At 44.2% G+C, this 12,954-nt stretch overlaps 1 protein-coding gene across 1 annotated transcript in view; it reads left to right on the top strand.

The window, feature by feature from the left end:
- The window catches only part of CFAP221 (cilia and flagella associated protein 221), a 97,931-nt gene that overhangs the window by 53,135 nt on the left and 31,842 nt on the right, over positions 1-12,954 (top strand). Inside the window, exons 8-11 of the mRNA XM_034641996.1 lie at positions 7,937-8,057; positions 8,142-8,253; positions 8,452-8,560; positions 11,334-11,421. Coding sequence (XP_034497887.1) covers positions 7,937-8,057; positions 8,142-8,253; positions 8,452-8,560; positions 11,334-11,421 — 430 coding nt within the window. The remainder of the gene's footprint in view (positions 1-7,936; positions 8,058-8,141; positions 8,254-8,451; positions 8,561-11,333; positions 11,422-12,954) is intronic.

Raw genomic sequence — 12,954 nt, 5'->3', positions numbered from 1 at the left:
GCTGGAGATTCTCTGCCCCTCCCCCCACTCTTGTGCATGTGCAAGTTTGCGCGCTCTCTCTCTCTCTCAAATAAATACATTCATTAATAAACTAGGTGCTGGGGTAATTAGCAGTCAGTATCTGTTGTGGCTGAGCAAGTATCTGTTGTGGCCGAGCAAGTTTCCCTGGGGAAACTTAGAAATGAACTGGTAACCAAATGCCTCAGTGCTCATAGTTCACCCCTTTACAGAAAGTCCAAGGTCTAATTTTTTTTTTTTTTTGAGAGAGAGGGAGAGAGAGAAAGCATGCATGTGTGCACTCATGAGCCGGGTCAGGGGTGGGGTGTTTGGGGGAGGGGATTAGGGGGGTGGGGGATGGAAGGAGAGGCTTAAATGATTGAGCCACCCAGGCCCCTTATGGCCTGAATTTTAAAGTAGACCTTCCCAGAGACAGCGTAGTCCTTGTCTCGTGACTGGTAGAATTACCCGCATTGGGGAAAGGCATCCCAGTGGCTTGGCATCATGATACAATTGCGTCTTCCTTCTTTAGAAATCAAAGGGGTCAGGTACAGTTAACCCTTGACGACACAGGTTTCAACTGTGTGGGTCCACTTGTACACAGACTTTTTTTCAATAGGTACAGCACAACTGTAAATGTATTTTTTCTTCCCTATGATTTTCTTTATATTTTCTTTTCTCTGACTTGCTTTATGGTAAGAATATAGCCTATAATACATAGAATGTACATACAAATATTTAATTGTTGTTGGTACGACTTTGGATCAACAGTAGGCTATCAGTTGTTAAATTTTTGGGGAGACAGAAGTTATATATAGGTGTTCAACTTCACAGGGGGTCAGTGCCTCTAACCCTCATGTTGTTTCATAGTCAACTGTATAAGTTTTCCCAAGAAATATTTCCTCTTCCTGACATTTTATTTATTTTTTTCAAGATTTATTTATTTTAGAAGGGGGGAGGGGCAGAAGGAGAGGGAGAGGATCTCCAGCAGACTCCCCACTGAGGCAACCCCCCCGATGTGGGGTTTGAAGAGGGGCCCAATCCCAGGACCCTGAGATCACAACCCGAGCCAAAATCAAGAGCCAGCTGCTTAAGCGACTGAGCCACCCAGGTCCCCCCTGAAATTTTATCTTTTTTTTCTTTGATAGGCTCCACACCCAATGTGGGGCTCCAGTTCACAACCCTGAGATCAAGAGTCACACTCTACACCAACTGAGCCAGCCAGGAACCCCCTCTTCCTGACAGCTTAATGATACTTTACTACACTGAATTATTACTCATTTTATTTGGCACAAACACTGGGAAGGACACACACACTCTGTAATAAGTAAGCATTCTCCCGGACCTTGTATACGCTTTTCTCCTTTAAGCCTTGTCCCATTTTACAGATGAGAAAACAGAGCCTCCGGTAAAGTAACAAACCAAGTCACAGAGCTCTTCCAGGGCCCAGTGAGTCAGGGTCTGTGTTGTCCACACACCCTGGGTGGTGGTGGTGGCCCTCGAGTGTCCCAGTGAGTGGCGTGTGACTCATGGTGGTGAGTTGGATGGGAGGACCACTCTTGAAGCACCCCCCTTCTGTAATCCAGTGAATCCAAAACACTGAGTTCATCAACAGCTTGTTCATGGACAATTTTTAAACTACGCAGCTATTAAATTCCCCCCTCCCCCCAAAGCTTAGAGAGATTAAGAAGTTTACCCAACATCTCACAGCTTGTAAAACCCTAAATCCTGGAATATTAAGACCAATAGTTACTAACACTTCAAGCATGTGGCTTATATGGCTCTGCGATAATGTAGGGAAGATGATCCGTGCTTTCTGAGGATTTCAAAGAAAAAGTTATTTTAAAAGTATTAACAGTATTGTAATGATGCCGTAAGGACATGCAAGAAAAAACGTTTAAAAAATGATCCCCTTCCTGAGCCTAAGGGCCCTAACAAATAACGTATTTTTATTTTTCCATCTCCTTTTGGTGACGGGCCATAGTTATGCATACTTTATATAATTATCATCAAGGCAAAGATCCAGTGGTATTTTCCAGTCACTTCATTAATCATTATAGCGTTTTTCAGTGTTGCTACATTTTCTTCATTATACCCATTTTATTGACAGACTAGGATTTTCTTAGCCTTTAGTTCATTCTCAGTTTTTCTCTCCTTTCTCCCTCTGCCTCACCAGCCTCCCTCCCCCTGTAATTTTACAGGGTCCCTGCTGATGTTAACGGTGGTGGTCCGAAATTGGCCCCAGACAAAATTGGACTAAGGCCACAAAATCGTGGTTTGGGTTTTTTTAAAAACAAAGTCGTAATTTGGGGGCTGGGGAGCCTTTCTCGATTTTCAAACATGAGACTTGCTCTCCCTTCTCCCACCATGAGCTTTTGCCAAGCAGTAAGCTGCCTCTGCAAGGCACACCTCTAGGAGCTGTTAGCATCGGACGATCAGCTGCCACCGAGTTCCCGTAACAGAGCCGTGCTAACTGCTGTCCCGGCTAATGGAAAAAGCAGTGTTCCCTGGTTGCCTGGGCTACGCCTCCAGTGTGCTTCAGGTATTAGGTGCGGGCTGGGAGCACTCAAAAATAAATCATCCGAGTCAGGACAAACATTAATCCTCGCTCCGGAACTTGTTATTTTTTTAAGTTAACGAGCTGGCACAGAAGCAATAGAATGTTCGTAGTCTAAAGCCCCCAGTGAGCTGTAGGTCAGATGGTATATTTTCTGACCTCGTGGGTCGTTGGGTACCGAACTGCAAGCAGCCATTCATGGAGTTTNTTCTGACCTCGTGGGTCGTTGAGGTACCGAACTGCATGCAGCCATTCATGGAGTTTCTGTTCCGCTGATCCTAGGTTGGCCAATAGAACCGAGCTTTTCTGTTGATTCGCTCTCCCCTGCGGTGAGGTCTTAGGTCACTAGTGGGTGTCATTTAAAGATTTGGACTTCTGGGGGCGCCTGGGTGGCTCAGTCACTTAAGCGTCTGCCTTCGGCTCAGGTCCTGATCCCAGGGTCCTGGGATCGAGCCCCACATCGGAGCTGTTCATGGGGGAGTCTGCTTCTCCCTCTCCCTCTGCTGCTCTTCCTGCTCTCAGGATTGCTGTCACTCTCTCAAATAAATAAATAAAATCTTTTTTAAAAAAAGGTTTGGACTTCTGCTCTCAGGAAGTTGACAAATACCTATTTCTGAAGACTGCACTAGGGAGCAGAGAAGGTAAATGAGCTTTGGGGCCCTGTGTTAGCTTCAGGGGCTTGCAGCTGAGTGGGAGAGCTCTAAAGTTGGGAAGGCATCGGTTCAGGGGGCACGTGGGTACTGCGGGGCTGACCGAAGTGTAGGGGAGTGAAGGCTGCTAGGGCTGGAAAGTCAGAAGGAGTTTCGTTCACTCATTCAACAAGTATTTATTGAACTGGGAACATCGTGATGGACTTTTCGTAAAACTGCCTTTGAGTCTAGGGGAGGGCAGACGGCAAGACAGTGATTTCAGAAAGTAGGATTAAAAAACTAAAAGGAGATCTGGAGAAAGGCTTTCCAGGCCGAGGGAATAGCAAGTGCCAAGGCCCCGAGGCAGCAGGAGCCCAATGTGGGAGGGTTAGCGCGAGGGCCCCTCTCTGCCTTCAGGTCTCAGCTGCAACATCTCCTCACCAGAGAAGCCTTCTGTTCATCCTCTCTCAAATAGCACATCACATTTCACTTGCCTCCCCCATACCCTGCTTTATTTTTCTTGTTGGTATTCATGAAATGATTTTATATTTTATATTCATTTTTTGTTTGCTTGCCATCCCCAGCTAGAAAGTAAATTCTGTGAGATCTGCGACTTTGTTCTGTTGATTCCTCTTCCTCAGGTGCCTAAAATGTTGCCTGGCACAGAGAAAGTGCTTAGTAAATACTGGGATGGCCGAATGAAGGTCCATGTGGTTGAGCATAGAGAACAAGGGAGACAGTGGTACAAGATTCAGAGGAAGGCGTAGATGGGAAGGAGGGTATGCCAAGCATTTATGAGGGAATCGTGTAAGGCCTCTGCAGGGACCGTACAAAGACAAGATGCACAGGGGCATAAGAAATCATCTAGAAGGCAAACCCAAGAGCCTTCAGTGGAAATCAGAGAGACCATTAGCCTTTCTTGTACCTATACATTGATCCTCCCTCTTTTCCTCCCTCTCCGCCTCCTTTCCATTCTTCCTTTTATTTTTCTTTCCACGTTTGTTGAGCACTTATTATGTTCCAAGTCCCGCTGGCCCCAGAGATACAAAAGAGGAACAAGGCATGGTGGGATATTCGACTTCAGAGAGAGCAGTGGTCCATCTCACTGCTCCCAAAGATTTGGAAGGAGAGATTCAAATAACACCAAAATGTAGGGAAACTGAATTATTTGGACAGAAACTCATATGTGTGTTGTGTGCCTAGCTTTTCTTGTTGCTTACAGCATTAACACTGACATCCGGTAATTGGCTCAAAGATTATAGTTCTGGGAGTTCGTGTCTGATTCACTAATGCTGATGGATGTGTATCTATTTATATAACTGAGAGTCAAATAATTATTATATAGGATTAACGTAGCAGTTGGCAAATAAGATTAATGTAAACATGCCGAAGTTGATTCACATGGATTTAATGAAAAGACTGTATAAAGATCATAGAAATACTTGGGCTTACCAGGGGAAGAATGTGTGTGTGTGTGTGTCAGCCTATTTGATGGGGCTTTGCAGGAGAAAGAATCGCGTTGTCTCATTTCCTTCCCCTCAGGCATAATCCCAGCTAACGGGAAGATGAATGTGACCGTCCAGTTCACGCCATTCCAGTATGGGATTGCGCAGATAAAAATGCAGCTGTGGGTCTCACAGTTCAACTCTCAGCCGTATGAGTGTGTCTTCACCGGAACGTGCTCTCCCAGCGTGGCTTTACCGTATGGCTGCTTTGGAATGTCTTCGTTTCTTCCTAAAACTTTCTAAAAAAGATCCCAGTCTCCATTTCTTCCATTTTGTCTTTCTTTCTTGTAACAGTATGGCATCAAAACCGTACTTAAAATGATGAACTTCCAGAAAATACTCTTTAAAATCTAACAATAGTGCATAGAATAGCTCTAGGCTAGTTGCAGTGTATTTTTCCTGCCAAGAGGGGAAGAAATGACCAAGAATAGGTAGATGGAGGGATACTTGCCTTCACTGATTACCGCTGCTGTGCTGGTTGAGTTTTGACCATATGTATGTATTATGTATACGTATATTACATACACATATATATATGACCATATGTTTTATGCTCTTTCAAATTTATTTTTTTTGAAGATTTATTTATTTGAGAGAGAGAGAGAGAGCACATGTACAAGCGGGAGGGGCAGAGGGAGAGGGAGAGAGAATCTTACGCAGACTCCACACTGAGCGCAGAGCCAGACGCAGGGCTCCTTCCCACGATCCCGAGATCACGACCTGAGCCAAAATCAAGAGTCAAATGCTTAACCGACTGTGCCACCCAGGCGCTCCCACTCTTTCAAATGTAAATCATAAGAACAGCAGAACCATTTTCAGAATTTCGATATAACATTATAATTATAATTAACTGCGTGCCTGCTGTATGCCTTGTCCATTGCAAAGCCCCACGGGACACAGTCCACACTCACAGCAGAGGAGCGAAAATAAGTCATGGATCACGAGTGACTTCAAAGTAAGGCAAAAGTGAGAACGTGCCACATGGGAGATTTTGTTGGCTTTTGTTTTGTAAGAATCCTCAGCATTCAAGTCCGAGTAAAGGTGTGAAATGGGATTAAGTTTTACTTCATAATAAATTTCTTTCAAACTTCTATTTCTATTTGAATGTGAGCTTGTATTTTTATATTTTATATCCCAACACACCTGGTTAAAATGGTAAGTTTGTCCCAATATGCATGAGTCCTATAAAAGCTAAAGGAAAACTTGTCACAGTATCAATCCTAATCTTGGAAAATCCTCACAGATTTTTGAAAATGATAAGGAAATAACCGGCTCCTCCTTCTCTCCCCTCACACATAGATACACATTACATATTAACCTTATTAGGTGTATTAAAAGTAGAGTAACATCCTTGTATCAAAATATGAACTAACTCCATGACTTGTTATATATTTGTATCATGATCTCTTCCTAAAAATTCAAAGCAGCCCAAATCAACTATGGGCTGTTAGTGTGGTCTGCTGAGCCCCAATCCCCCAGGTAACCAGTGGAGAAATAAAATCATTCTGGCAACAAACTAATAGCATTGGCTATAAATAAAAGACAGTAGTAATTTTTCTGGTGTTTTCTGGCCAAGAAAATGCAGTTTGCCATGTCACATCATGTGCTGCGAGGTACAAAGGGCTTTCTTAAAGACATCACTTAAGTGGGATTTTGGCTTCCCACGGACAAGAGCGTTGTATGGGAGAAGCACCACGAAAAGGCAGACATCCGCTCTTTCTAAACTATTATGTTTGTGGCCCAGACGGAGTTTAATGTCTTATTTAGTGCACTCTTGATGTTTTCAAGGCCTCCATCTCAAGATCTGCACGTCTCCCCAGACTGCAGATAGTACTAGAACATATGAGTTCCACCGTGAAGGAAAAAAATGATCCTGGCCATGGCATTCTCTGAAAGTGCCCCAGGTGGCTTTTGTTGTTATTTCAGAACATGGTGTGTGAGGGACTTACTCAAGTTCCACGAGTAACTCCTTATTAAAATGTATCACTTTCTTAGACCCCTTCATTTCCATTGTCAGCAATTAGATCCCTTAAGGGGCCTGTTTTTTCTTTTTAACACCTTCAAAGATTTTTTGTTGTTCCCCAATATTTGTAGCAGAGGTGATGTCAAAGCTTGGATGAGACATGGGTGCGGGGCCACCACTGGCTCCCTAACCCAATGCCTCCGCCCCACACACCGCAGCCTGTCAGTCAGTGCATATCTCCCCAAAGGACACATTCTCTCAAGCCGCTGACCTTTCAGGAGACTCTTCCGTAGGCGATGTTAAGTTTGAGATTGCTGGCACATCTTCTGTGTCGTGCAGTGGGGTCCATTCAGTAGGTGTTTGGGAAAGGGTTTATGACCATCAGAATAAGTGAATGTTAGTATGTTCTTATGTCCGTAATATCATGGGCAAAACAAGTGTTCATACATTCTCACTTAAGGAAATGCTTCACAGCATTGAACTTGACGTAGTTTTGCTACGTCCCATCATAAATGACTCCAGGAGCTTCGTTGACAGGGCTATGTTGCCCTTTCTGTACCTACTTCTGTCCAAAGACAGTTTTCAGTTGCAGAAAAGATCTCAAACATTAGTCTGAGTCACTTGGGCATAATCATTCTTTTGCTAGGAACATAAATCAATGGAGGTTTTTTTTTTTTAATGTAGTAGATTCAGCTATTGAGAACCAACGGCCGAGAAATGAATCACACTAGGACCAGGAGAGCATTTTTCAGCGTGTCATGTTGTCCACTTGTTATGTTCTTTGGGAAGGTAAGGAAGAACAGCCATTGGTAGACGATTTATTTTAGTAGACCACTGTTTTAGCACACAGATTTATTTTCAGTATAGATCGAGTCATTGATGGACCGGAAGTCATGATATTATCAGAAGAAACATGAAAATAGGAACCTTGTGGGACACCTGGCTGGCTCAGTCAGTAGAGCACGTGACTCATGATCTCGAGGTTGTAAGTTCAAGCCCTATGTTGGGTGTAGAGGCTACTTAAAAAGTCTTAAAAAATATAGGAACCTTGGGGCGCCTGGGTGGCTCAGTCAGTTAAACCTCTGCCTTTGGCTCAGGTCATGATCCTGGGGTCCTGGGATTGAGCCTCGTATCCGACTCCCTGCTCTGTGGGGAGCCTGCTTCTCCTCTCCCACTCCCCCTGCTCGTGCTCTCTCTCCTTCTGTCAAATAAATAAAATCTTTTAAAAAAATGGGAACCTTGAGTTGTTGGATTATATAATAATTTAATATCTGTTTTAAACTAGATTAGAAGAATTTGAAAGATTAAATGCTCTTTCTAAGAAAGTGGACGTTCCTCCAGAAAAGGCAGCGACACATGTACATTTCCAGCGACTGCCACCGAAATTAAAACCTCCGAAGATTAAGGTAACCTGGGCATTATTCTCAACATGACGGAAGGAATGATAGAGAAGCAAAATAATGAATTTTCCCTCCTGATTTTGGTCTCAGGAAATTGAATATCAGAACTTGAGATTTCCTGTAGATTTATCGAATCCATTTGCTGTGGCAACTGTTTTAAACCAAGAACCAGGAAAATTGAAGATTAAAGAATTAAGAGAAGGTAACTTGTTGATCCATTAGAAGTCCGCCGCTGGCAGAATAGGGAAGAGCTATTACTTGTCACATTTACTATTTATGAGTAACAGCAGCAAAACTCAGTTAGATTGCTGTTATGTTTTACCATTAGAAATGTGTTTTTCTCTCGGCAAATGATTCTGATTTGATTAGTGGCATAATCATGGTTTGCTCTTGCCCTCAGTTTTGGACCAAGGCGATGAGATTTCAAAAACAAGACAGATGAAGGAAGCCCTCTTTGAACAGAAAGTCAGACAGAACACTTATGAAGAGATTGAAAATCACCTTAAGTGGTAAATATTGAGCAATTATTTATATCAAGTGACAGGTCAGTGTTTTTTGTAATGGCTTTTTATACATGAGACATGATGAATGCAATTGCTTTGTGTGCCCTTTGGAAAGTTTGATTATTCCCTCTCCTCCACTGGACCTTAGAAATTTCCATTAGGCATAAATCACTGTGACCAAACCATGCTCTTTCCTAAGTGTGACCAGACTGTGGCAGAACCAGAGTGAACTGTGGGAGATGCCAGGACACTGCTCCCTGTTGGCCACTGCTGCCAGCACCCCGTATCTCCCTAGGGGCCCCGAATCTCACCCCCCCACCCCACCCCCATCTCAGCCCCCTGCGCTCTGGGCTGTCTGTCCCAGGCAACTCTGGGGAGCCTGGCAGTGCAGACTGGGGTGGGCGAGGCTCCCGGTGAAGGTTCCAGAGCTCAGCTGTGAGACGTCTGTCTTGTGCCCCTGTAGGCAAAATGCAGCCCTTGTCCACAGGTTTTTCCTGGATCATACCAGAAATATCCATGTGCACAGACTCCACTAAAGTAAACTTTAGAAACTCTTGAACTGAGCTAAAAAAGAGACTCTTAGAAAGAATCTCAGAGAGGCCCCTTGCCCATGCCCCATGGCCACACTTCCTGGACAAAGAGAACACACGCAGACCTCCTCGGCCTTCACAGATGTCCCCCAGCCCGCCACCCCGCTTGCCCAGGGTGGTACCCTTCGTGTCTCACAGAAGCACCTTCTCCTTCCACAGCAGCCTCTGTTCATGGTCTGGCCCCGGGTTAATGGGAAATACGCCAAGTCACTGCAGATCTTTTTTTTTTTTTTTTAGATTTTATTTATTCGACAGAGATAGAGACAGCCAGCGAGAGAGGGAACACAAGCAGGGGGAGTGGGAGAGGAAGACGCAGGCTCATAGCGGAAGAGCCTGATGTGGGGCTCGATCCCATAACACCGGGATCACGCCCTGAGCCGAAGGCAGACACTTAACCGCTGTGCCACCCAGGCGCCCCGCTGCAGATCATTTTTTAAAATACTGTGTCCCTATTATAAAAATGGCCACACTGTCATTGTAGAAAACCTGAAAAAATATATATTTTTTAAGTGGAGAGAAGGGAGAAAAAATCCGCTATAATGCAATGACCACTGCCAGCACTGGGGTATTCCCTTCCTTCTGTGCCTCTCTGTAACACACCTGCAATCACATCCTCGATCCAGCTTTGAAGGCTCTGTCATTCACTGAATACTTTCTCCCGCCTTTTTTTGTCGAAAGATTTTTAAACCTGCTGTTACACCCATATATACTTGACACTGGTTCACTAGTTGTTGACATTATGCCACATATACTTCCCCTGTCTACACAACACACACACACACACACACACACACACACACTTACACCTGCTTACAGACATCACAAAGCTTTGCTCTTAGAGATGTGAGCACTTCGCTCCGAAGAACAAGGACATTGACACCATAATATTAGAATTACTAGCCCATCTGCAAATTTACCAGGTTGTCTCAATAATGTCCTTTCTATCTGGCCTTTTGGTTGGTTTGTTTTCGGAGAGGAAGAATCCAGCATCCAAACAAAGGTCAGACCATTTGTATTTAGCTTCCAGGTCTCTCCAGGCTCCTTCAGCCAAGCAGTTCTCCAAACACCCTCTCCCCTTTTAAAATCAGAGATACTATTTATTTTGAATATGTGCCAGGCTCCGTGATCAATTTGTTCCATACCAGAGTTTTCTAAACTGTGCTCAAATTCACAAACACAAAATTCACCATGTTAAACATTTTAAAGTATACAATTTACTGTTTTTAGTGTATTCACAGGGTGGTGGGACCGTCACCACCACTCGACTCCAAAACATTTACATCACCCCAGAAGGAAACCCCATACCCATTAAGCAGTCACTGCCCGTTCCGTCTCCCCTCCCAGCCCTCGGCGACCGCCAATCTACTTTATAGCTCTATAGATTTCCTGATGCTGGACATTTCAAATATATGAAATCATACATATGTATCTGGCCTTTTGTAACTGTCTTCTTTCATTTAACATGGGTTGAAGTTTCATCTACATCATAGCATCTGTCAGGACTTCCTTTTATTCCTTTTTATGGCTGTGTAATATTCCATTGCACGGACCTACTCTATCTTCTTTACCCATTTATCAGTTGATGGGCATTTTGGGTGGTATTCGCTTTTGGGCTATTTTGAAGAAGGCTGCTGTGAACATTTACATACAAGCTTCTGTGTGAACACATCTTTTCAGTTCTCTTGGGTACATATCTAGGAGGGGAATTGCTGGGTCAGATGGTAACTCTATGTTTAACTCTTTGAGAAACTGCCAGACTGTTTTCCACAACAGATGCACCATCAGCAATGTACATGGGTTCCAATTTGTCCACATCCTTGGCAATGCCTGTTATTTTCCTTCCTTCTTATCATCGTCATCACCATCACCACCATCCTAGTGGGTATAATGCAGTGTATCGGTCATTGTGGTTTTGATTCGCATATCCCTAATGACTAGTGACGTTGAGCAACCAAAATTTTTCACTCATAAATATCCAGACTGAGAGGCTAGAAGAGCAGTTCATTTTGTAGAACACAGTCTTCATCTATGTTGCTGTAGTCTCTACAACTTCTCTCCCCCGTGGGCCCCTCCAGTATCTCAGCAGGCCCCCTAGTTGTAGAGAATAGCTAAGCCACTCCCATCTCCCAATTAGCCATGGTATTCTGATGGGTTCTGGAAGCTGTTTGGTTTTTTTTTTTTCTCCCCAGGAAGGTGCACCTTGGCAGAGATCATATGTCTTTTAAATTTAGAAAAGAACTTATTGAAGAGCGGCAAAGAGAGAACACCAAATATAAGGTCAGAATCACTGCTAACTCGATGAGATCGGTGGCACTAAATGGTTTGAGTTCCTGTTCTATGCACGATGCCTCATCAGAAGAGAGAACACATTGCTACGTTGGGAGGGGAGGAGGCTGATGACAAGTTAATTGTTAAGCATAAATCAAGGCTGCCCGTAGATGTCACAAGAAACCTCTACTAAATACTGTGGGGAGTCAAAGGCCACAGAGGAGTGAGAGCTCATCTAATGGGAAAGCTTCCTGGATGACATGCTATGATTTTGAAAGGTAGTAAATTCAGAGGGAGGGGGATACCTCAAATTCACGCTGGAGTTCTGGGCATGAGATACACCTGTCACATGATCTGCAGAGCATGAGAGTAAGAGGGACACAAAGACAGTGACCAGGAGCAACGCCAGAGCCAGAGCCAGAGCAAAGTTCCAAGTCAGAGATGCTCAAGGGGGCTGGGCAGAGAGGGGGGCAAACTGGTTGAGGGAAGGGGGCCACAGTGGGGTTGCCAGGGAAGCACCTGTGGGTTCAGGGAGGGGAGGAGAGAGGTGGGATTGGTGGGACTGTGCCACACCCCTGGGCTCAGCATGGCATGCGAGACCTTGTTCCCTGAGGGCAGGTGCAGGGGACACTGGGGACAGGCTTATAGTCCCTGAAGTGCAGGACACACATGGGCCAGAGGAGATAGGGCTTGGCTTGGGCTTCCTGGGGCTTCTCAGGGGCTCGGACTTTGTTGGCAGGACTTGCAGAATCGTCCCGTGTCGTATTAGTCTGCTCGGGCTGCCATAACACAGTACCAGACTGGGTGGTGTAAGCAACAGAAATGTATTTTCTCACCATTCTGGAAGCGGTAGGTCAAGGTGCATGATCTAAGCAACATGAGGGGATGAGCTCTTCTCGACTTATTAGACCCTCTTTTCCCTGTACTTTCACGTTTTTTTCCTCTGTCCAAACTTCCTCTTACAAAAGACACCAATCACATTGGAGTAGGGCCCACCCTATGACCTCATTTTAACTTGATTGCATCTTTAAAAACTGTATCTTCAAACAGTCACATTCTGAGGGGTTAAGATTTCAGCATATGAATTTTGGAGGGACATAATTCAGCCATAACACATATATTTAAGCTTGGGAGTGTAAAGTTCCCACGCTCAGTGTTAGCACTGGGAAGGAGAGATTGACGAAAAACATGTATCTTGTCAGATAAGAATCTATTTCTCATATAGAATACGTTTTTCTTCCTAGACCATCCGATTAGAGTCCAATTCAGATATTTGAATAAATTTGTCTTGCCTTTCTTTATTTTGTGTAAGAGAGACAAAAGAATGTAAAATGATCACATTAGTAAACCTTAGCATTTAGGGAAGGCACATACTAGATTGGCGTTGAAATTAATTTGATTGTAGTTTCGTTTCTCCGCATTGGATTTTAAAAACAAAATATTGAGTTTTCTGTCCACCCCACAATGGGATGATATTTTCTGTTTTAAAGATGAAGGTGACACAGACATGGCACGACCACGTAAGTCAGCGTGACAGTGAAG

The sequence above is a fragment of the Ailuropoda melanoleuca genome, chromosome 2 (genome assembly GCF_002007445.2).
Source record: "Ailuropoda melanoleuca isolate Jingjing chromosome 2, ASM200744v2, whole genome shotgun sequence".
In the NCBI taxonomy this organism is placed as follows: domain Eukaryota; kingdom Metazoa; phylum Chordata; class Mammalia; order Carnivora; family Ursidae; genus Ailuropoda; species Ailuropoda melanoleuca.
The sequence above is the reverse complement of the archived record's forward strand: the minus strand, read 5'-3'. Positions and strand labels throughout refer to the sequence as shown.